Source organism: Sciurus carolinensis, chromosome 9, assembly GCF_902686445.1.
Source record: "Sciurus carolinensis chromosome 9, mSciCar1.2, whole genome shotgun sequence".
NCBI classification, from domain to species: Eukaryota; Metazoa; Chordata; class Mammalia; order Rodentia; family Sciuridae; genus Sciurus; species Sciurus carolinensis.
The window spans coordinates 66,803,559-66,828,511 of NC_062221.1; the positions used below are offsets into that span (position 1 = coordinate 66,803,559).

Consider the following 24,953-nt stretch of genomic DNA (forward strand, 5'->3'; position numbering starts at 1 on the left):
GAATTTCATAATTACTTTTTCAATTTCTATGAAGAATGTCATTGGGATTTAAATAGGAATTTCATTGAATTTGTATAACATTTTTAGGTCATTTTGACAATATTAATTCTGCCTATCCAAGAGTATGTGAAATGTTTCTATCTTCTAAGGTCTTCTTTAATATCTTTCTTTAATGTTCTTTAGTTTTCTTTGTAGAAGTCTTTCACTTCTTTTGTTAGATTGACTCCTAAGTATTTTATTTTTATTGAGGCTATGGTAAATGAGTTAGTTTTCCTAATTTCTCTTGCAGTGGATTCATTGCTTATGTATAGAAATGCATTTGAGGGCTGGGGAGATAGCTCAGTTGGTAGAGTGCTTGCCTTGCAAGCACAAAGCCCTGGGTTCAATCCCCAGCACCATAAAAAAAAAAAATGCATTTGATTTATGGGTATTGATTTTATATCCTGCTACTTTGCTGAATTCATTTATGAGTTCTAGAGTTTTCTGATGGAATTTTTTGGATCTTCTAAATATAGATTTATGTTGTTGGCAAATAGTGATAGTTTGAGTTCTTCTTTTCCTATTTGTAGCCCTTTAATTTGTCTGCATGATTGCTCTCATTAGGGTTTCAAGGACGATGCTGAATAGAAGTGGTGAAAGAGGGCATTCCTGTCTTGTTCCAATTTTTTAAGGGAATGCTTTCAGTTTTTCTCCATTTGGAAAGATGTTGTCCATGGGCTTAGCATAGATAGCTTTTACAATGTTGAGGTATGGTCCTAGTATCCCTAGTTTTTCTAGTGCTTTGAACATGAAGAGGTGCTGTATTTTGACAAATGCTTTCTCTGTGTCTATTGAAATAATCAAATGATTCTGGTCTTTAAGTCTGTTGATGTGATGTAGTACGTTTATTGATTTCTGTATGTTGAACCAACCTTGCATCTCCGGGATGAACCCCACTTGATCATGGTGCACCATCTTTTTATTATATATTTGTATGTGATTTGCCAGAATCTTAATGAGAATTTTTGCATCTATGTTCATCAGGGATATTCGTCTGAAATTTTCTTTCCTTGATGTGTCTTTGTCTAGTTTTGGCATAAGGGTGATACTAGCCTCATAGAATGAGTTTGGAAAAGTTCCCTCCTTTTCTATTTCATGGAAAATTTGAGGAGTATTGGCGTTAATCATTCTTTGAAGGTCACAGTAGAACTCGACTGAGAATCTGTCTGGTTCTGGGTTTTTCTTGGTTGGTAGGCTTTTGATGGTATCTTCTATTTCTTTGCTTGAAATCGATCTGTTTAAGTTGTGTATGTCCTCCTGCATCAGTTCGGGTAGATCATATGTCTCTAGAAATTTGTCAGTCTTCAATATTTTCTATTTTATTTGAGAATAAATTTCCAAAACAGTTTCTAATTATCTTCTCTATTTCAGTAGTATCTGTTGTGATATTTCCTTTTTCATCACAAATTTTAGTAATTTTTCTCTCTCTTTGTTAGTGTGGCTAAGAGTTTATCAATTTTATTTATTTTTTCAAAGAACCAACTTTTTGTTTTGTCAATTTTTCAATTGTTTCTTTTGTTTCAATTTCATTGATTTCAGCTCTGATTTTAATTATTTTCTGTCTTCTGCTGCGTTTGGTGTTGATTTGTTCTTCTTTTTCTGGGGCTCTGAGATGTAATGTTAGGTCATTTATTTGTTGACACTATTCTTTTAATGTATGAGTTCAATGCAATGAACTTTCCTCTTAGCAGTCCCTTCATAGCATCCCAGAGATTTTAATATGTTGTATCAGTGTTCTCATTGAACTCTAAGTATTTTTTTATTTCCTGCTTGATTTCTTCTTTTATTCATTCATCATTCAATAGCATGCTATTTAGTCTCCAGGTGTTGGAGTTTCTTCAATTTTTTATTTTATCATTGATTTCTAGTTTCATTCCATTTTGATCTGATATAATGCAGGGTTAGTATTTCAATTTTTTTGTATTTTCTGAGAGTTGCTTTGTGGCATAACATATGGTCTATTTTACAGAAAGATCCATGTGTGCTGAGAAGAAAGTGTATTCACTCAATGATGGATGAAATACTCTATATATGTGTGTTAAGTCTAAATCATTGATTGTATCATTTAATTCTATAGTTTCTTTGTTTAGTTTTTGTTTAGAAGATCTATTCAGTGATGAGAGAAGTGTGTTAAAGTCACCCAGTATTAATATGTTGTGGTCAATTTGATTCTTGAAATTGAGAAGAATTTGTTTGATGTATTAAATGCTCCATTGTTTGGGGCATATCTATATTTACAATTGTTAAGTCTTGTTGGTGTATGATTCCCTTAAGCAGTATGAAATGTCCTTCTTTATCCCCTCTGAATAATTTTGGTTTGAAGTTCACTTTGTCTAATATGAGGATGGAAACCCCTGCTTGTTTACACAGTCCATGTGAGTGACATGATTTTTCCCAACCTCTCCCCTTCAGTCTGTGGGTGTCTTTTCCTAGGAGATGAGTCTCTTGAAGACAGCATATTGTTGGGACTTTTTAAAAAATCAAATCTGCTAGTCTATGTCTTTTGATTGATGAGTTTAGGCCATTAACATCTGGGGTAATTATTGAGATATGATTTGTGTTCCTGGCTGTTTTGATTTAGTATTTTTGTTGTTGTTGTTTGTTTTTGTTTTGTTTTATTTTGTTTGTTTTTTAACTTGACTTAGTTTCTCCTTTGATTGACCTTTCCTTTTCTGTAGTTCCTCCCTTTGCTGATTTTGTTTTGTTTTTTCCTCATTTCCTTCTCATGGAATATTTTGCTGAGAATGTTCTATTGTGCAGGTTTTCTAGTTGTGAATTCTTTTAACTTTCGCTTATCATGGAAGGTTTTTATTTCATCTTCAAATCTGAAGTTTAATTTTGCTGGATATAAAATTCTCAGTTGGCATTCATTTTCTTTCAGGGCTTGATATATGTTCTTCCAGAACCTCTTGGCATTGAGGATCTGGGCTAAGAAATCAGCTGAGATCCGAATTTGTTTTCCCCTATATGTAATTTGATTTTTTTCTCTCACGATCTTTAAAACTCTATCCTTATTCTGTATGTTAGCCTTGTTGTGGATCTGCTGTGATTCTGTACAGTTGGGGTCTTGTAAGTCTCTTGTACTTGATGTTTCATTTCATTCTTAAGATCTGGGAAGTTTTCTGATATTATGCAATTGAAAAGGTTGTGCATTCCTTCAGTTTGTATCTCCAAGCCTTCATCCATTCTGATAAATCTTAAATTTGGTATTTTCATGTTGTCCCATATTTCTTGGAAGTTGTGTTCATGGTTTCTTACCATCTTCTCTGTGATGTCAACTTTATTTTCAAGAGTATATATTTTATCTCATTTTCTGAGATTCTTTCTTCCCAGAGGTGTAGTCTGTTGGTGATACTTTCCAATGAATTTTCAATTTGGTTTATTGTTTCCTTCATTTTTAGGATTTCTGCTTGATTCCTTTTCATAATTTTTCTCTTTATTGAAGTGATCTTTCACTTCCTGTATTTTTTCTTCAATACCATCCTTTATTTCAAAGATCAATCTAACTTTGTATTTTCTAAACTCCATCTCTGACATTTCTTCTCCTGTGTTGTCTATGGATTCTATTGTTGGAACATCTTGGTTTGCTTGAGGCACTTTGTTCCCTTGTTTTTTCATGTTGTTTGTGTGTCTTCTTATCTAGCAGTATGGAGCTAAGGCAGTACAGATTCTACTCTGTCGTCTTTTAGTGTCCCTGAAGGCTTCCAGTACCTCATCTTTAAGGGGAAGACCAATATTAACACAGCACCCAATGTAAATGATACACTACCTCAAACCTAATGGTTCCTATGAAGGCATTTACAGTTTTGTTACAATAGACAGAAATTATTGTCTACAATTATTGTCTACCATCTAAACAGTAAGTTTGCTAAAAGGGTTTACCATTTCAAATGATGGACAATGAGGGAACAGAAGTAGTGTAAGATGTAATGTTTATGAGGGAGAGGGAGAGAAGATAGAGGTAAAAATTTATAGTAAGAGTGAGGGAGGAATTAATAGAGGATGGCTGTTAATATGAGAGAAGTGAGGAAGAAAATCTAGGGAGACAAGTGAGAGGAAAAAATATGTAGAGTTTTTTTTTTTAAAGTAAAAATACACAATACTGTCATATATTATTCAGACATTCATTCCTCAGTAAATTGATGCATGAAAAATATTTGGATTCAGAGATGGTAGAGGTGTGAGACAGAGGGCGAAAAAAAAATAAAAGAGGAAAGTCTCAATGGAAATCGAATGATTGGTTCTGTTGGTTTTCAAAAACGTTCTCTGTTTCCCTTTGCTGATAGGTGGGGTTGTCTGAAGTTTGATGTTAGCTCCAGTCCAGTGGGTGATGGACTGGTTGGGTGAGCCAATAGCAAGATGTCCTCACACCCTCTTTCAGTCTTCCCATCTGTTGTAGCTGGTCCCTTCCATCCCTGCACACTCCAGGACTCACTGAGCTGGAGAGAGCTCAGTTTTCTACAGTTTGTTCAACCTGTGCTCTCCCCCCAGCAAACTGGCCCCTAATCTCTGGCTTTCCACAGGCTTGCAACACTCAGACTGGTCCACGCAAACCCAGCTGCAATCTGATGGACCTCAGTTTTAGCTTTCCCAGATTCCATCTTGTTGCAGTCCCAATATCTCAATGCCTTTTCAGCTTGCAGAGACCACCAGGGAAATGCTCACACAAAGGAGCAACCCTGCAAAGAAGCAGCCAGATGGCAGCCACTACCACACCAAGCAGAAAGACCCCAGGTGCAACCAGACATGCAGGTACCCCAATGTATCTCCAGGCTCTGGCCTGAGTCCCCAGACCGAGGTGGCCATGCCCCAAAATGGTGGTGGCAGCACAACAAACCCACAGGTCCTAGGTATTGTCCCCAGATGTCAGCAGCAACATGTAACCAAATCTGCAGGTACTGTGACATTGAACTTCCAGGCAACAGCAGGCAGCAGGCTATCCACTAGCGGTCTGTGGGTGGTCTGCAGGCTAAGGGCAGACTATTGGTGGGTAGACGTTGGATAGTGGGCAATAGGTAGGTGAAAGGTGGGCGATGGGCAGGCAAGAGGCAGGCAAATGGACAAATGGCAGATGATAGGCAGCAGTGAGCGATCTGCACTCAAAAAATAGGCTGGCAGGCTGAGGGTGATCATGGTGGACAAATGGGGTAAACAGCAGGGGATCCATAAGTAGCAAAGACTGTCTCACAGAGAAACAGATTTTCCCCTGCTTGAATCCCAAGTTTTGGAGTGACAAGGAATGCAGCTTCCCTTTAGTTCGCCATCTTGGTTCTCTCTCCTCTTTTCGTTTATGTATTTATCTGTTTAGTTGTAGATGGACACAATGCTTTTCTTTTATTTTTATGTGGTGCCGAGGATCGAACCCAGTGCCCCACATGTGCTAGGCAAGCGCTCTACCACTGAGCTATAACTCCAGCCCAGTTTTGCTTCTTCTTTAGCTCCTCTATTATTTCTTTCTTGACTTTTCTTTCTTTTCTCTCTCTCCCCCTTTTCTTCCCCATTCCTCCCTCTTCCTTTTTTGAAGTCTTTCATTATCAGAACTGATAATGTATTTAATACATTAACTTCTCAACCACAATGCAGCTGCAGCTTCTGCAAAACTATTCTGTGTTTGTTGGTAGGTATTTAGCTAGACACAGAAAATCACTAAAAATGCTGAATACTATTTTACAACAAACAGGAGCTGGGGGTAAGTTGATCCCCTGCACCACAAAATGCAACACACACACACCCACGCACACACATGCACAACACCCACAAAATCTTTTAAAACCATTGCAGACTCCAGGTAGGATAGCACAATCCCAGCTACTTGGAAGCCTGAGGAAGGGGGATCACAGATTTGAGGCTAGCCTCAGTAATTTATCCAGACCCTGTTTCAAAATAAAACAGGCTGGGAATGTACAGTGCCCCTCGGTTCAATCCCCAGCACTACAAAAACAAAACAAAACAAAAAAAGAAGACCATTGCAGAGCAGATAAGATGTAATGGATTACTGAGACAAAATCAAAAGGCAAGTGGAATTGCAGAAGGAAAAACATTAAGCCTCCTTTCTTTGAGGGCATTTGCCAAACCTGGTGAACATGAGCTACAATTTCATGGCCCTGTGGGATATGGAATAAAGAAATAAAATGCCAGAGTTACTAAAAGTGAGGAATTATATTAGTTTGCCAGGACTGCCATAATAAAATACTATAGATTGGATGGCTTAAATAATAGAAATTTATTCCCCACAGTTCTGGAATCTGAGAGTCCAAGATAAAGGTGTTGGTAGGTTTGGTTTCATTTCAAGGCCTCCTTCCTTAGCCTGCACATGGTCATTCTCTTTATCTTCACATGGTGTCTCCTCTGTAAATGTATGCCCTTGGTGTCTTCCCCATGTGTCCTAATTTCCTTTTTTATAAGGATGCAAGCCAGATTGGATCAGACCCACCCTAAAGTCCTCATTTTAACTTAATCACTTCTTTAGAGGTTCTATGTTCAAATACAGTCACATTCTGAAGTATTGGGAAGTTAGAATTTCAACATATTAATTTGTGGAGAGGGAGAAAGGAAGAAACAATTCAGTTCCAAAAAAAAAAAAGTCTGATATGAAATGATCCCCATAATGCCAGAATCCCTTTAGTGAGGGAGAACCAGAAGTAAACCTAACCCTTCCCCTGCTGTCACCTGGGGCTGCTTTGGTGATAGGGTGGGGAGTAGGGGAAGTTGTAGTTCCAGGTTAGCTCTCACGTATTGATTTGCAGCCCAAATTCATATTACCTGTGTGGTTCAGAAAGCTTTAAGAAATGAGTTTAAAATGGTCTAGTATGTTACTAGTTATGAATGCTGGACAGGAACAAATGTAAATTCTTTCTGGAAAAAAGATACTATGATAGGCCTCAAAGAATTCCTATTAATAATTTTTTTTTTTTTTTTTTTTTGCGGTGCTGGGGATCGAACCCAGGGCCTTGTGCTTGTAAGGCAAGCACTCTACCGACTGAGCTATCTCCCCAGCCCTCCTATTAATAATTTTGCAAGAAACAAAAAAGCAGCTCATACTGAAAAAGCAAACACACACACACACACACACACACACACACACACATACATACACACACCATGTATTAGAACCAGTATGAAAAATCAATTGCAAAGACTTCAATATTAGAATTTTCAGACATGGACTATAAAATACGATTACCATGTTTAAAGAAATCAAACAGTACTATCTTGAAAGCACTTACAAGGAGCAAGAATTTTTTTAATGTAATTAATCAGATTTGAAATGTAAATAAAAATTGTAGAAATAAAAATAAAAGATTTTCAACTCTTTTATACAAAAGTTACAAACATACAGGAAAAAAATCACAATGAACACCTATATACTCAGTACCTAGATTCAACAACTATTTACATTTGCCACTGTTTACTTCTTTGTTTATTTATTTTTGAGTACCAGGGATTGAACTCAGGGGCACTCCACCATTGATCCACATCCCCAGCCCTATTTTTTTTTTTTTTTTTTTTTTTTCATTTAGAGACAGGGTCTTACATTGCTGAGGCTGGCTTTGAACTCACGATCCTCCTGCCTCAACTTTCCAAGTCTCTGGGATTACAGGCATGCACCACCATGCCTGGCTTTATTTTTAAATTTACTGAATCATCTAAAAGTAAGTTGTAGAATCATATTTTATCCCTGCATGTTAGAGTACATCTCCTAGAAATAAAAACACTTCTTTCTATTGCTGCAACGTCATTATAATATCCAAGAAAATTATTTCCTAATCTCTCACATATAGTTCATATAATTTTTGGTTTTCCCAACAAGGTATTTTAAAACTGTATTCTTTTTTTCTTTTTGCAATCAAGATCTAATCAAAGCATTGCACTTTGTTATGATGTCTGTGTGTGTATATATGTGTATACTGGGGAATGAATCCAAGGGTGCTTTATCCCTGAAAGACATCTGCAGCCCTTTTATTTATTTTGAGACAGGGTCTCACTAAGTTGCTTAGGTCCTCACTAAGTTATAAAGTTAGTGAAGTAATGAAGTTATGAAGTTAACCTTAAACTTGCAATCTTCCTATCTCAGCCTTCCAAGTTACTAGGATTACAGGCGTGTGCCAATTGCACCTGGATGTTGTGATGCATTTTTACTTTCTTTTCATTTACAACAGTCCCCTGCTATTCTTTCCTACTGCTCTGTCTCTACCAATGACTCTGACTTTTTTTTTTTTTTTTTTTGGTGGGGGGGTGCTAGGGATTGAACCAAGGGTTTTGCGTATGGGAGGCAAGTGCTCTACAAACTAAGCTATATCCCCAGCCCAGCAGTGATTTTTTTTTTTAAATGACTGAGACAGTTTTGTCAATTCTGGATTTGCCTGAGTGCTTCCTGATAGTGTCTTTAAACTTGTTTCTTGATCTTCCTGTATTTTTTGTAGTTTGAAAAGCAGACCTGTAAGTTTGATTGGTAACAATTTTGCCAATAATAAGTCATAGTTGCTACTGTGATTCCTAACACAGCATTAGGAACATAAAATATTAAGTTGTCCTACTTGTAGTAATGTTAATTTGATCACTTGGTTAAGGTGATGATTGCTAACTATCTTTCCAAAATTGAAATTTAAAATTCACAGGACAATTTGCCAACTTCTTATAAAGTCAAACATAAACTAATTGTATAAGCCAGCAATTCTACACCTTGGAATCTTCCCCAGAGAAATGGAAACATGTTCATACAGACAGTTGTACATGACTTTATGGTACTTTTATTCATAATTGCCCCTAACTGGAAACAAATCAAATGTTATTCAATTGGTAAAAGGGTAATCAGATTATGATACATTATTACAGTGTGATCGTACTCAGGTATAAAGAGGAAACAGGGATCAACATGATTGTGAGTTTGTGTGTGTGTATGCTGGGGATTTAATCTAGAGCCTCATCATACTACTCTACCACTGAGCTACATCTCCAACCCCAACATGAATTTTATTTTATTTTTTATTTTTTGGTACCAGGGATTGAACCCAGGGGCATTTAATCAATGAGCAACACCCCCAGCCCTTATCCCCATCCCTTTATATTTTGAGAAGGACTTCACTAATTGCTGAAGCTAGCTTTGAACATGTGATCTTCTCGCCTTAGCCTCCAAATTGCTGGGATTACAAGGCATATGCCACCAGGCCTGGCCCAATTTTAATTTAAATGCATCATGCTAAGTTCAAGAAGTTGGACTCAAAGGGCTACATTCTACTTTATTCTATTTATATAACATTCTACAAATAGCAAATCCATAGGAATAGAAAACCCTAACTCTAAATGAAAACTTTGCCAACCTAAATAAAGATGGAAGAGAGATTTTCCAAAGAATAATTATATGTAATTGGGAATAGCAAAGCACTGCAATGGGAATACACATGTCGTAGTAAACTGTGGGAAAATTCAAAGAAGTTAAAGCAAGGGGAAGTGTTTAAAGGTGAAATGAAAGGAATTATATTAAATATTTTGAACTGGGCATGATGGCATATACCTGTAATCTAAGCATCTGGGGAGGCTGAGGCAGGAGGATCTCAAGTTCAATACCAGTCTGGATAATTTAGCAGGACCCCATCCCAAAATAAAATAGAAAGGAGTGGGATATAGCTTAGAAATAGACGGCCACTGGGTTAAATCTACAGGACTGAAAGGAGAGAGAGAGAGAGAGAGAGAGAGAGAGAGAGAGAGAGAGAGAGAGATTTTGAAACAATATTTCTTGGTTACAAGCATCAATAATAAGGGTGGCATCAGTCTTAGATTATATAGACAATTGCTGGGCAGACATCCTCACCAAAGCATATTCTGTGTAATGTTGTGGTGACTTTGTGTAAGGCTGTAGTTCTGAAAGAATCTCTGTTTTGTGAACAGATTTTTTTTTTTTTTTTTTTTTTTTTGGGGTGCTGGGGATCGAACCCAGGGCCTTGTGCTTGCAAGGCAAGCACTCTACCGACTGAGCTATCTCCCAGCCCCGTGAACAGATTTTGTTATCAGACTTATATGCATGCAATTCCTCCAGAACATCCTGGATTTATTTATTTATTTTTTTGGTGAGGGCTTCATAAATGTTATCCCATTTTAATCTGACAACTTTCACAGTACTGATATTTAAATTATTGTTCCTTTCTTTTTGTACTGGGAATTGAATTCAGGGGCTTGTGCAGGTCAGGCAAGTGCCCTACCACTGAAGCATATCCCAAGCCCTTTTTATTTAGAGACAGGGTGTGATAGTCAGCTTTTCATTGCTATGACCAAAATACCTGACAAGAGCAACTTAGAGGAGAAAATGTTGATTTTGGCTCATGGTTTCAGAGGTTACATCCATGCTTGGCTGACTCCACTCCTCTGGGTCCAAGATAAGGCAGAATATCATAGCAGAAGAACATGGTGGAAGAGCATTGCTTAACTCATGGCATTCAGAAAGCAGAGGGAGAAAGGCAGAGGGGTTACAGGGAAGGCAAACCCTTTCAGGGAACACCTCCAGTGACACCTCCTCCAGTCACAACCCACCTGCCTACAGTTACCACCCAGTACAGTAGTTCTTTCAAATTATTAAATCATCAAATGGATTAATCCATCAATTAGGTCACACCTCTCATGATCTAATCATTTTCCTCCTGCATGAGTGTAGGAGCTTTTAGGGAATACCTCATATCCTAACCATAACACAATGTCTCACTAAATTGTTGAAGCTGGCCTTGAACTTGCAGTCCTGCTTTAGCCTCTTGAGTAGCTACGATTGCAGGTATGTGCCACTACACCCCACTCAATTTTTAAATTCCATTATGGGAGACAGATGTCTCCAATGACTGCCACTCATTCACTGTTTTCCTGGTATCTAGGAATTTGGAAAGGTTAAGTGTTATTCAGAAGAATTCTAGGTAAAGGTAAAATTAGAATAAATGGAAATAGAGGAATATTTCATCATGCCTGGAGTGAAGTTTTATGAATGGAGCATATTCTGTTGATTGCCTAATTAACTAACATCCGTTCCCTTCCTTCCTTCTCTTTAAAGCACTACACTCTGGGGAGGTATCCACCTTCCTCCACAAAGCCATATGCTTTACTAAACCAGTTATGTTTATCTCACATCCCTTGGCACATGGACTGTTTTAGGAACAGAATTGTGACTCAATGCAGACTGATGAATTTTGAAGGAATGTCTCCCAAGAGACTTCGAAGAAATGTTTCCTTTCTTAGTAAAAGAGAGGAGATGCTGTTTTTCCTCTGCATCTTTTTTTTGGGGGGGGGTACTGGGGATTGAACTCAGGAGCACTTAACCACTGAGCCACATCCCCAGCCCTATTTCGTATTTTATTTAGAGACAGGGTCTCACTGAGTTGCTTAGAGCCTCACTGTTGCTGAGGGTGGCTTTGAACCCATGATCCTCCTGCCTCAGTCTCCCAATTCCTCTGCCATCTTATTATACTTCAATGTGATGCTTGGAACTGCTGCAGCTATCCTGACATCAGCCTAGGACAGATGAAGAAAAGACAAGAGGGTCAGAGGAAAGTAGAGCTGGATCCATATGGTTAGTGAACATAGACCTTGCCCTAATTTTCCTTGCTGTTTACATCAGCCAATTTGGGTGTAGACCCTACATTATAATGCACCTTTCTGTTCTTCAGTGCTGGGAGTTGAACCCAGGACCTTCTTAATACAAGGCAAGTACTCTCCCATCAAGGTACACCCCCAACCCATCTCCCATTTTTCCTTGTTTTTTTTTTTTTTTTTTTTTGATACCAAGGATTGAACCTAGAGGTGCTTAATGACTGAGTCACATCTCCAGCTGGTTTTATTTTATTTTTATTTTTTGAGAGAGAGTCTTGCTAGGTTCCTGAGGTTGGCTTTGATTTTTTTTTTTTTTTTTTAATGCCATGCTGGGGATTGAACCCAGGGCCTTGTGCTTGACAGGCAAGCACTCTACTAACTGAGCTATATCCCCAACCCCCGAGGCTGGTTTTGAACTCACAATCCTCCTGCCTCAGCCTCCTGAGTTGCTAGGATTACAGGAGCACACCACCATGCCTGGTTCACATCTTTTTCTTCCTTGATTTGAACTTTCAAGATCCACAAGCTGACAACTATGTTGGTCAGCTTCTCATTGCTTTGACAAAGTACCTGAGAAAATCAACATAAGGGAGGAGATATTTCATTTTGGCCCACGGTTTCAATCCATGATCACTTGGTTCCATTGTTTCTGGGCCTGTGGTGAGGCAGAACATCATGATGAGGAAACCTGGTGAAGCAAAGCTGCTCATACTAGTAGCCAGAAAGGAGGGGTAGGAAGAATGGACTGGGGACAAAATATACCCTTCAAGGGTATGCCTCCAATTACTTACTTCCTCCTGCTAGGCCCTGCTTCCTAAAGTTTCTACCACATCCCAAGAGCCTATTGGGTTATGAATCCATAAAGTGCCAGCACAGTGGTACATGCTTACAATCACAGCAACTTGAGAAGCTAAGATAAGGAGGATCATGAGTTTGAGGCTAGCCTTGGCAACACAGCAAGACCCTCAGCAACTTATCAAGACCCTAACTCAAAATGAAAAAGGAACCAGTTTTTTTAATACATAAATGAATTAATTCATTCATGAGGTTAGAGCCCTAATGATCCAGTCACCTCCCAAGGTTCCACGTCTGAATGCTGCACTGGGGATCAAATCTTCAGCACATGAGGGACATTTAAGATCTGACCCATAACAGGGCTGTCCATTCACATTGTTCTATATGAATGGTGCCCCCTGAAGCACTAAGTGAATGGTGTACTCAAGTTGTGCAAAGCAGTTCTATCTGAAGCCATTAGGATAAGCCCCTACATTTTCTTCTCAAAGTTGCAAAATTTTGGGACTGGGGATGTGGCTCAAGTGGTAGAGCACTTGCTTGGTATGTGTGAGGCATTGGGTTCAATCCTCAGTGCCACATAAAAATAAACAAATAAAATAAATGTATTGTGTCCATCAACAACTAAAAAAAAAGTTGTAAAATTTTGTTATTTTCATTCATATCTCAAAGAAGTATATAATTTGGGCTGGGGTTATAGTAAGTAGTAGAGTAATTGCCTAGTGTGTGTGAGGCCCTGGGTTTGATCCCTACTACCATAAAAAAATGGAAGAAGAGGAGAAAGAGGAGAAAAGAAAGAAGAGAAAGAGGAAAAGGAGAAGAAATATATAATTTTTTGTATCTAATATGAGTTTAGGATCTAATTTTTTTTCCGATCCCAGGGTTATCATTTGAATAGCCCGTCCTTTCCTCTACTGATTAGTAATATCACTTCTATCATCTTGTCCATATATGTTTATGTCTATTTTTGGACTCTCTGTTCTATACTCTATTTGTCTATCCCCCAACATAATATAGTTAATTATTGTACTTTAATAATAATTATTCGCTTCTGGTAGACCTTGTTCTTCTACCTCAAAAGTGTCTTATGATTTATACTTTAGTCTTGAATTTTAAAGTCATCTTATTAAAATGCTTGAGCAACTCAAGAGAAATTTTAATTGGAATTAGATTGAATTTCTTGGTTAGTACACACAAAATTGGCATCTTTGTAATACTGACTCCTCCCATTCATGAATACATATTTTTTCATGTCTATCAAAAAAACTTTCATAATTTTCTTCATAAGACCCTGTACATTTTTGTTAAATCTATGCTTAGGTACATTTTTAGTTGGTATTGTGAAATGAATATTACTATTTTTATTTTTATTATTATTACCAGCATCATCATTGCAGGGATAGAACCCAGGGTCTTGCACATGCTAGGTAAGCATTTTACCACCAAGCTATATCTTCAACCCTTGAAAAAAAGAATATTTTTAAAATTACAGTTCCAAACTATTGGCTGCTCATGTTTTAAAATGCAATATTGGAAAAAAATACATACATACAGAGGCATTTAAAAAACTGCAGTATTGGGACTGGCACATGGCTCAGCAGTGGAGTTGTTATATAGTATGTCCGAGGCCCTGGATGAATCCCAAACATAGTTCCCCCTACAGTTTTAAAATGTTTATTGGTTTATTTTATTTTATTTATTTATTTTATTTTTCTATTTTATTAAATTAATTTAATTTATTTTATATTTTATTATTTTATTTTATTAATTTAATTTAATTTATTTTAATTTTTGGAGCCAAGGATTGAACCCAAGGGTGCTCTACCACTGAGTCACATCCCCAGCCCTTTTTTGTATTTTATTTGAATACAGGCTCTTGCCAAATTGCTTGTTAAGTTGCTGAGGCTGGCCTTGAACTTGTGATCATCCTCAGTGCCTCATTCTCCTGAGCCACAGGGATATAAGTGTGCACCACTGCACCCAGCTTGTTTATTGGTTTTATATTGCAAAATATATCTGAACTCTTTTAATGGTTCTAAAGTTTCTCTGTTGATGCTCTTAGATCATATAAATAACCACATGGTGCATTATAATGATTCCCCGCCCCTCCCCCCATTTTAAAAATTCCTCGCTGGTCATAGTGGTGCACACCTATAATCCTAGTTACTTGGAAGGTTAAAGCAGGAAGATTATAAATTCAAAATCAGCCCCAGCAATTTAGGGAGGCCCTAAGCAAGGCTGAGACTCTGTCTCAAAATATAAAAGGGTTGGGGATGTAGCTCAGTGGTTCTTAACCCAGTTAAGCCCCTGGATTCAATCCCCAGTACCTGCCCCCCAAAAAAATCCTAAGTATTTTTTTTCTTGTCTTATTGCTGTGGTTATGACTTCTAGTATAATGCTAAATAGAAATAATGGTAGATTATATGCTTCTCTTTTTTTGATAAAGCGGATTTAACTCAGGGAGACTTAATCACTGAGATAAATCCTTAGCCCTGCCCTTTTAATTTTTTTGAGACAGGGTCTCATTTTGCTAAACTACTAAGTCTGGCCTCAAACTTGTGATCCTCCTGCCTCAGCCTCCTGAGTCTCTGGGATTACAGGTATGAGTCACAGTGTCTGACTTTATCTTGTTTTTTAAGTATGATACTGTTTACTGTTTTTGGAATATATATATAGTAGATTTTGTTGTTGATGATGTGTTTTAGGTTATTTATCCAGTTTTGTTAAGTTTTTTAAAGTCTTGTAAATGTTTTAAAAATATGTTTTAGTTGTAGATGGACACAATGCCTTTATTTATTTATTTATTTTTATGTGGTGCTGAGGATTAAACTCAGTGCCTCACACATGCTAGGTGGGCACATTAACACTGAGCCACAACCCCAGCAAGTTTTGTATTTGATTTATACCAATGTCTTTTCTGTATCTGACCAAATAGTTCCTCTTTATTTGTTTTACTATAAATTAAATAGACAGAATTTTTTCTGTAAAAAATTATGCTTGCATTCTTGAACTAAATCCAATTTAAAGTGAATGCATGTATGTATGCATGCAGGTATATGTGTGTGTGTAACTGGACTTCTAAATTTTGGTTTAGTTTAGGATTTTTGCTTTAGTAACCTTAAATGAGGCTGAGGTCTCATTTGCTATTGTTTGGTTTTGTTTGTTTGTTTGTTTGTTTTTGTGGTACTGGGGATTGAACTCAAGGCCTTGTGCTTGCGAGGTAAGCACTCTACCAGCTGAGCTATCTCCCCAGCCCTGTTGTTTGGTTTTGATATCAGGGTTATGCTAGCCTCATAGGATGAGTTATTTGTTCCATTTGTTCTTTGTCTGGAAGGACTTATATGAACTTGGAATTGTCAGTTTCTTAATTTTTATGGAGTTGAGATCATCAAATCTGGTAGATTTAATTTTACTATAATGAATCTACTATAGTTTTATCAGCTTTGGTAATCCCCCCTCCCAGGAAACTGCCATTTATCAATTTCCTAACTAATTGGCATAAAATAAGAAACTAATATTTTCTTATTTTTAAGTTACTGCTATAGCTGCTATATCATTTTCATAATAGTTTGTGACTTTCTCTCTTTTTTTTTTTTTTTGTGGTGCTGGGTATCGAACCCAGGGCCTTATGCTTGCAAGGCAAGCACTCTACCAACTGAGCTATATCCCAAACCCTTTTCTCTTTCTTTTTAATCTTATTTGTCAAAATTTTTAAATTTTGTTATTTCAAAGAAGCAGCTTTTGATTTTATGGATCCTCTCTTCTGTATTTTATTTTACTTATTTCTGCTCTTTATAATTTTTCCTTTATATTTCCCTAGATTTATTCTGTTGTGCCTTTATTAACTTCTTGAATAGGTATTGAGGTGTTAATTTCTCAATCTTCTTCTGTAATATAACTATTTAAGGTGATATACTTTCCTTTAAGATTTTGTCAAGATTGGAGTCCACAAGTTTTGATGCCTGTTGCCATGACCTTCAGTTTCAAATTTGTGTCTATCAACTTCTTTTTGCCTCTCTAGATCGACTTACTTCTCCTGCTTTCCACCCTGGTCTATGCCCTGTGGGCTGCCTGTGTAAACTTTGTCAATAGCTACTGGAAATGTCCTCTGTCTTCCAGTTGGGGTTGCTAGTGGGAATTCCTGGAAAGAGAAGAACACAGTATTTATTTTGCTGGTCTCCTCTCTGAGACAGCCTCAGCTGGCTACATCCTTTGACAGAAGGTCACTGTTTCTTGTATAGTGATTTGCTCTACAAACAGATTGGAATCTCTTTTGGGATCCCAATAATCTCTCTCTCCTCCTTCCTTTGGACCTAGAAATTGTGACGGTTCTAGTGTTGCTTGTCCAAGAATCTCTACTGTCCCTGGTGACTCCCACACCTTTAAAATTTATTCTTTTATAAATGACTTGAGTGGCAATCTATTTCCTGTTTGGACCCTGAATGATACATTATTTTTATTTTGTCTTTCATTATTTTTATTGCCTTTTATTTTGTTCCTGAGTTATTTAGGAGTATGTTTTGAACTTTCTAAATATGAGTTTTTAAAAGTTTATTCTTTTTAGAAAAATTTTGGTTTTTTGAGGCAGAATCTCACTATGTAACCAGACTGGCCTTGAACTTGCAATTCTATTTCCTCAACCTCCCAAAGTAGCTAGAATTACAGGGGCACACTACCATTCTTTGGCTAAAGTTATTATTATTTTTTAAACTTTACCTTTTTTTTCCCCAAGTGCTGGAGATTGACCCAGGGCCTTGTACATACTAGGCAAGCACTCTAACACTGAGCCACATCTCCAGTCCTAAAGTTATTCTTTTTAAAAACTAATTTCTAATTGCTTCTTGGCCTTTTGGCTAAGAACAAATGTATTATCTGTTCTTATCAGTTTAATATCTGATATGTCCTGTCAGAGGACAATATATTAAATGGATTTTTGGAAATAGAAGATGGAATAGAAACTTGCTCTGTGCACTCCACACATGGACCTCGTATTGCAGTACTTCCAGGAAAAGTACACCCCCTTTGGAGAAATAGAAAAATAAATAAATGTAATTTCTAATTTAATTGATTTGTATTTAAAGAAAATGTTCTGTACTGTAATGATTATTTTACATTCTTGAGATTTGCTTTGTGGCCTTTACATGATCAAATTTTATTATGTTTCATGTGTATTTGAATAGAATGAGTAGTCTATGTTTATTTACTATCATCAGAGATAAGGGGTGTGCATGATTGTATATTTATCATATTTCTTCTTTATAGTTCCAACTCCCCAATTCTTTTCTTTTCTTTCTTTCCTTCTTCCTTTATTTTATTTATTTATATTTTACAGTATTGGGGATTGAATCCAGGCCTCATGCATGCCAGGCAAGTGCTCTACCACTGAGTAATATCCCCAGTCCTTTCATTTCTTATTTTGAAATAGGGTCTTGCTAAGTTGCCCAGGCTGGCCTTAAACTTGTAATCCTCCTGCCTCAGCACAATTTGGAAGTCTTAAAATCAGATTTAGAATTAAAAACAAAATCCTGGTATAACTGGATGTTAATAATGCTAATAGTAATTAACTGATGTGTAGCTTTGGAACATTTGCCTTAAGTCATTGAATTTTTCCATTATTCAATGTATAGTACTTATGCATTTTAATTTCTTTTCTGAGGACCATCTATTTTTCTTTAAAATACATTTCCCCATGATTTTAGGGATGCATTTAAGGATATTTTCTTGTGATTCTAAAAACCTTTCACATTTTAATGACTCAAATAAAATATTCAAAGTTGTATTCTTAAGTTTCTGCCTTGTTTTCTTTTACTTTATTTAAAAATATCTATGAAAACTCTCCTGGACTTGGAAATGCTACTATCTTTATAACTTGTTTTTTGCCAGAGTAATTTAAAAATCACACCACTGACTAGTTTTTCCATATGATGGAGGTACAGTAGTAAAAGTGTTTTGTTTTTGTAATCCATGCTACATCATTTTATTTGGAACTTGATTTTGCATGGTTGGTTACAGTGACCCAGCCTTAGGGATTCAGGGTTTTAGGAAGGGAATGTCATACTATTTCTTGGCTCTGGCTGTCCCTGCTTCCACTTTTTTCTCTCTGGATTCAAGGATACTCCTGCCTCAGCCTCCCTAGTAGCATGACTACAGGTGGCTCTGCCTTCACTTGGTTATTTAATTTTCCCTAATACTACACTTACCCTTAAGATGTGGCACTTCTCAGAGTAACTCATCTTTTATTGGGCCATTATCCTATGAAGGTGCAAAATATGTCCAGGTGTGGGTGGGAGCAGGGAGACTTGAACTAAACTGAATCTCTTCAACTTTATTCTCAAAGTAGGGAAACATCAGATTTGTGTGTGTACCTGTTTATAAAAATATTTAAAATTACGCAAGTAACATACTAATATTCTCTTGGTTTAAAAATAAAGGAGGCGGAGCGCAGTGGCACACGCCTGCAATCCCAGTGGTTCGGGAGGCTGAGGCAGGAGGGTCACCAGTTCAAAGCGACAGCCTCAGCAAAAGCGAGGTGCTAAGCAACTCAGTGAGACCCTGTCTCTAAATAAAAATACAAAATAGGGCTGGGGATGTGGTTTAGTGGTCGAGTGTCCCTGAGTTCAATCCCTGGTACCCTCCCCCTCCCCCCAAAAAAGAAAAAGGAACCCAAAGTCTTCTTTCTTCATCTCCCTATCATTTTCTGGTCTAAATGTAACCATTATCAGCGTTTTGAGAGCCTTTTCCAGTGTCCTTTCTGTACATTTTCTTTGTACACGATACCTCCTCATTTTATAGGTGAGGAAGCTAAGACTCTGAGGAGTGACGTGTTTGCAAACTTGCTGAAGAAAAGCAGACTGGTTAATCGTTTATTATCAGCCCATTATGTGTCAAACCCGCGCCCAGTGATTTCTTGGCATGAAGGGTTCTGGTGTTTCACTTCTGACTCGGTCGCCACACGAGGTTTAGCTAAGCCATTAATTTAGAGGTTAGTGAGCGAGTACAGGAGTCGTTTCAGGACGAGGATGTAGGATTTGTACTTTGATGGAAGCTGCAAAAAATCTAGCAGAGTGCAGCGGAGTTGCAAAAAAGGAAAAAATATATATCGTTACGGACCGTTGGGTCTATTAGTAAAGTTGGTGAAGGTGAAACGCGAAGAATCTATTTCGTGCGGAAACCGGAGCTTCCTTCGGAAACTGGGAATCAACACTGAGCCTTCAAGGTTGGCCTAGGAACTTTGGAGAGGAAGGCACTAAATGTTGCAAAGAGATTGCGGCGAGCAAACAGCACCCAACAGCCTACCCAAAAGCCGAGCGCGCTCCGGGCCGGGGAAAATGCGCCTGCGCGGGTCCCTCGCGACGGGAGCGAGAGGGGCGGAGCATGGGGGCGGTCAGTGAGCCTGCGCAAACCGCGCGGCGAGGTGGGGGAGGGCGGTCCGTGTGTGTCTGTGTTGTTGTTCGGCGGCGGCGGCGGCGGCGGTAAGATGGCTGCCCACGGGGGCTCCGCGGCTTCCTCGGCGCTGAAGGGGTTAATTCAGCAGTTCACCGCCATCACCGGTAAGAGACGCGGTTACCGGAAGGTGGAGAGTGGGGTCTGCGGTGGGCGGTGGGGCTGACCCTGGCTTCCCCTTACCTTCGTGCATTACTCCCTCGGGCTTTACCCACGGCTCGAGTCCTCCCTCCAGATCTAGAGGCGACGACGGCGGCGGGGTCTCGGGTTCAGGCGGGCGACAGCTCCCCCGCGCTCCCCAGTTCCTCGTTCTCGGTCTCCTAGCAATTTGGAGGGAGACCCCCACGCCCCCTGCCAACCCAGACCCGGGGTTGGGCCGAGCCCGCCGGTCCCCGCTGGCCCGCGGACCTGGGGGCGGGAGGAGTGGGGGGCCGCACCCGGGCCACCGCCCTCCTCCTCCTTCATCACCTCTTGTGTGTGCAGCCCACAGACAAGGGGGTGCAGTGCATCCTTTCGCTCCTCCTGCCTTTCTTCCCCGGCCAGGTCATTCTCACCCGCGTCCCTGGCTTGCCCTCCCCTTTCTGGGCCCCTCGGAGCCTTCGCGGTGGCCCTGGCGTGTTCGGCCCTCCGGTTTTAACGGCGAGGCCGGTGGGTTCCGCAGAGCCTTTACACATCCCGAGGGGGACGAGCTGCCAGAAACCGGGGGTGCTGAGTACCTTAGGGACTGAGGCTTTAAGAGAAGAAAGAGGGGGAACCCCCCAAGCTTAATAGGGAAGGTCTGGAGAAATCCTGGGTGGCTTTTCCCACCTCCCCATAATAAAATATGTCATAAAGACCAAGACGATGGCGCCTGAGCCTCCTGCTGATAAAATAGGGATGGCGGCGGAAACTTCTTTGAGAGAAATCTGTTCCTGGGTGTCAGTATCCCCCCAAACCTTAGGCCTAGGTTTTTCTTCCTTTTGGACCCCTGCGAAGGGCACACGCAGATCCTCTTACCGCCTGGAGGAAAAGCCCTAAGCCATTCTATGAATTCGCTATGTCTTGTTTCTCTCTGATGGTGCTGAACTTTTTTTGCATGAGTTATTAGAGGGCGGAGCAAATGATGAAGTTCTCTGTGGAGTGATTTGAGAGAAGAGTACTCCATGTGCCTGAGTTTAATTTTGCCGTTCTAGTTTGTCATTTTGTAAAGAGGTCAGAATGTTAGTTCCCTTTTTTTAACATATCTATACTTTCTCCGGTCGTAATTTGTTAAATACAGAGAATATTTCCACTGTTAATTGTCTTAGAATTTGATATGTAGGATCTGGTTAAGTAAACTTTTACGTTATTTTAACATGTAAGGTTCTATGCAAGTTGCCGTTTTATAATTAAAGTTAGTTTCATTTTTTGCTCTGCAACTACGTGTTTGATGCATTGTCTGTCTTGTGGCATGAAATATGACAAAAAGATTGGTTAAAAAAATTGGGACGATGAGTGGGATAACTTTTCATAATTTGAAATTTTGTGATTGGATTATTGTATTTAAGATGTAGTGGATTTTCCATTGTCTGACCAAATCATTGTTACTGAAGAAAACTTCAAAATTATTTTGCATATAAATTAATATTGCTGCATTGTTTATTTAGAAAAATCTTTGTAGTGAATCCCATAGAGAAGTGAGTATCTTTTTCTTGTGTGTGTGGAATGAGGTGGTTAGAATTGAATCCAGGGCCTGGCAAGTTAGGTAAGCACTGTCACTGAACTACATCCTTAGCACTTTTAATTTTTTTTGGAACAGGGTACTTGTGACCACTGAGCCACATTCCCAAACCTATTTTGTATTTTTATTTAGAGAACAAGGTTTCACTGAGTTGCTTAACACCATGCTTTTGCTGAGGCTGGCTTTGAACTCATGATCATCCTGCCTTAGACCCCCTTGCTGCTGGGATCACAGGCCTAGCCACCGCACCCCCTCTAATTTTATTTTTGAGTCAGGGTCTTGCTCAGTTGTCTAGACTGACCTGGAACTTGCCTCCTAAGTAGCTGGGATTACAGGTGTGTGCCACCATGCCTGACTTGAATATCATTATTATTTCTTTAGATTTCCTAGAGATGGTTTAAGTTGCCATTTATTAATTTCAGTTTCTTAATTCAAAATACTACCCATCAGAAATTCAAATCGTTTTACCCCACATTACTTCTTCTTATGAAACATTTTGAGATACACAAAAAAACAAAGTGTGGTGAGATAAATAGACTTCCTTAATTGTTTTGATTTTTTTTCTGCCTGCAAATCTACACAGCTTGTTTCTTGGTCACAGGCCTCTGTATTGCTGAGTTAAGTTGGAGTCTCAGTAAACAATGATCATCTATCTGAAAGTTTAAGAAGGGAAAATTTCTTAGACTGTTTTTGATGTGTTGTGGATTTATTTCTTTTCATTTCTTTGATGGGAATTAACCCCAGGGCCTCAACACATGCTAAAGCACCTGCTGTACCTCAGAGGTACACTCCCAGCCCTCTAAAGGTGAACAGATCTTTTTTGGGGGGGCGGGCCAAGGATTTGAATCCAGGACCTCAGGAATGCTAAAAGTGTGCTCTGCCCCTGAACTACATCCCTAGCAGTGTTGTGAATTCCTATTGATACTTTTTGGGATTCATTTTATGATAGTGATTAACCATTAGAAATACATGATAAACTGGCCAGGGTAGTATACACCTGGGCAGGGTAGTATACAACTTAGTTCCAGCTACTTGAGAAGCTGAGGCAGGAGTATCACTTGAGTCCTGGAATTGAAGGCCAGTCTGGGATCCTATGTCCAAAAAATAATAATACTAGTAATAATAATTATAATCCCTTTGAACTGTTTGTTTTTAGTTGCTGACAGACCTTTATTTATTTATATGTGGTGCTAAGAATTGAACCCATAACCTCATACATGCTCGGCAGGCGCTCTACCACTGAGTTATAACTCTAGCCCGCTTTGAACCTTTTTCACATACCTTAAAAAGGAATTTCGGAGGATTGGGTTTGTGGCTCTGTGGTAGAGCACTTGTCTGGTATATGTGAGGCCCTGGGTTCAATCCTCAGCACCACATATAAATAAATAAAATAAAGGTTCATTGAAAAGAAAAAAAAAATTGGGGGGACTTGGCGTGGTGACAGATGCCTGTAATCCCAGTGACTTGAAAGAGTGAGGTAGGAGGATCTCGGGTTCAGAGTCAGCAACTTAGTAAGATTCTAAGCAACCTTGCTGAGACCCTGTCACAAAATAAAAAAGGGCTGGGGATGTGGCTCAGTGGTTAATTGCCCCTGAGTTCAATCCCTAGTACCAAAAAAAAAAAAAAAAAGTAGTAGAAGAAGAAAAAAGAAATTTTAGGTGTTCTTTCAAGAGGTCAGTTCTCCTATATACATTTTATTTCATTTTATATATATATATAGATATATAGTTTTGTTTTTAGTTGTTAATGATCTTTTGTAAAATTTATTTATGGTGCTGAGTATCGAACTTAAGGCCTCACACGTGCCAGGCAAGTACTCTACCACTGAGCCACAACTCCAGCCCCCCACATGCATTTTAAATTGCAGTGTTTATGATTAAACGTATTTGATATTCAGTTGCTGGATGAATTAGACTGACCTTATACTGTAATTTCCAAAAGGTTTTTTGAGGCTCAGTATTCTGGTAAAAGCAATAAGTTCTTCAAAAATGTGAGTCGTACTTTTTTTTTTTTTACTAGAAGGCAGAATTGAAAGAGTTTTGATAAATCTTATTTCTCACAAAAATAGGAACAAGTCTCTCCATATAAAATAATATGGTGAGGCTGGGCACGGTGGCGCACGCCTGTAATCCTAGTGACTCCGGAGGCTGAGGCAGGAGTATCACAAGTTCAAAGCCAGCCTCAACAACTTAGCAGGCACTTAGCAATTCAGTAAGACCCTGTCTCTAAATAAAATACATTTAAAAAATAAAAGGACTGGAGATGTGGTTCAGTGGTTAAGCATCCCTGATTCAATCTTTAGTACCAAAGTAATAATAATAGTAATAACAACAACAATAATAATAATGTGAATAATAATGACTGATTTTTTTTTTTTTTTTTATAAAATGTATGTGACAATATGAAGTAACTTTGAAAAAAGGGAAGAAACTAATCCTTCATTCTCACAGTAGCAGTATTCTTATTTTACATATTAACTTTCAGTTCTGGTTTACATGCTTATTTCCACTGTGGATCTTTATTATTCATAATACAGAATTCTGAAATTTTCACATAATGTTATATTATAAACATTTTTCTGTAAAAAATCAGACTGATAAGCAAGTGGCAAGGGGAATGATGTTCTTAGATGCCTTCAGAGTTAGCTAATGCTATGTACAAAAACTGATGCTGTTCCTTTATAGTCATACAACGTTTTACAATATTATGCAGTTTGATCTTCAATGATATTCATTATATGTGGCTTTGGATGATTGTCAATTGCTTTACAGAAGTCATACCAAGTTTCAGAACATGAAGAAAGAATATGCTGCTGGGTCTGTTTCGGAAGACAGTTTTTAAAAATGTTTTGAATCATGGCAGCATCTCAGCACCAACTTTGGGCTGACATTCAGCCCCACACATAGAAAATATATATGTACTATCAGAATAATTCATGGGGCGAGAGTGAGGGATACATAGATACTGTAGGTAGAAATAACTAACAATCAGAACAATCAGAAAATGGAGACTGGGAAGAGTGTAAGATGTTACTAGGATAGAATTTCATGGAGCTTTGTATATAGTAGGCATTCATATATACTTCCTGAAATTACCGAATCTCATTTGTGGAAGAGACCTCAGTTTAACCTTTACTAAAATAATTGAATGAATGGATATTTAAAAATTAGAAACTGTGTGTGGTATTTGACTTGGTGGCCAATTTCTGTTCTTGTTGTTTTGTATAGTACATTTCTCTTGGGCTAATGTTCTCTTGGGCTATGTATCAGTAAAGGTGGTTACAAGTTTTCTAGATTTTAAAGGATAACTGTTAGAATTTTAAGAACCATTTCAAAAGGTGATTATGAAGTTTGAGAAGAAAGTTAAGGGAGATACATACATACACACCAGGGATTGAACTCAAGGGCACTTA

The 24,953-nt window shown here is 38.4% G+C and overlaps 1 protein-coding gene and 1 non-coding gene across 2 annotated transcripts in view; both read left to right on the top strand.

The window, feature by feature from the left end:
* Positions 1-17,232: 17,232 nt before the first annotated feature.
* Positions 17,233-17,421, top strand: LOC124993884 (U2 spliceosomal RNA). The gene has a single exon (XR_007110398.1). It is a non-coding gene; the product is annotated as a U2 spliceosomal RNA (small nuclear RNA).
* A 2,383-nt stretch (positions 17,422-19,804) lies between these two features.
* Positions 19,805-24,953, top strand: part of Ubxn7 (UBX domain protein 7) — a 62,565-nt gene continuing 57,416 nt past the window's right edge. The window contains exon 1 of the mRNA XM_047564271.1: positions 19,805-19,949. Coding sequence (XP_047420227.1) covers positions 19,877-19,949 — 73 coding nt within the window. The 5' untranslated portion in view covers positions 19,805-19,876. The remainder of the gene's footprint in view (positions 19,950-24,953) is intronic.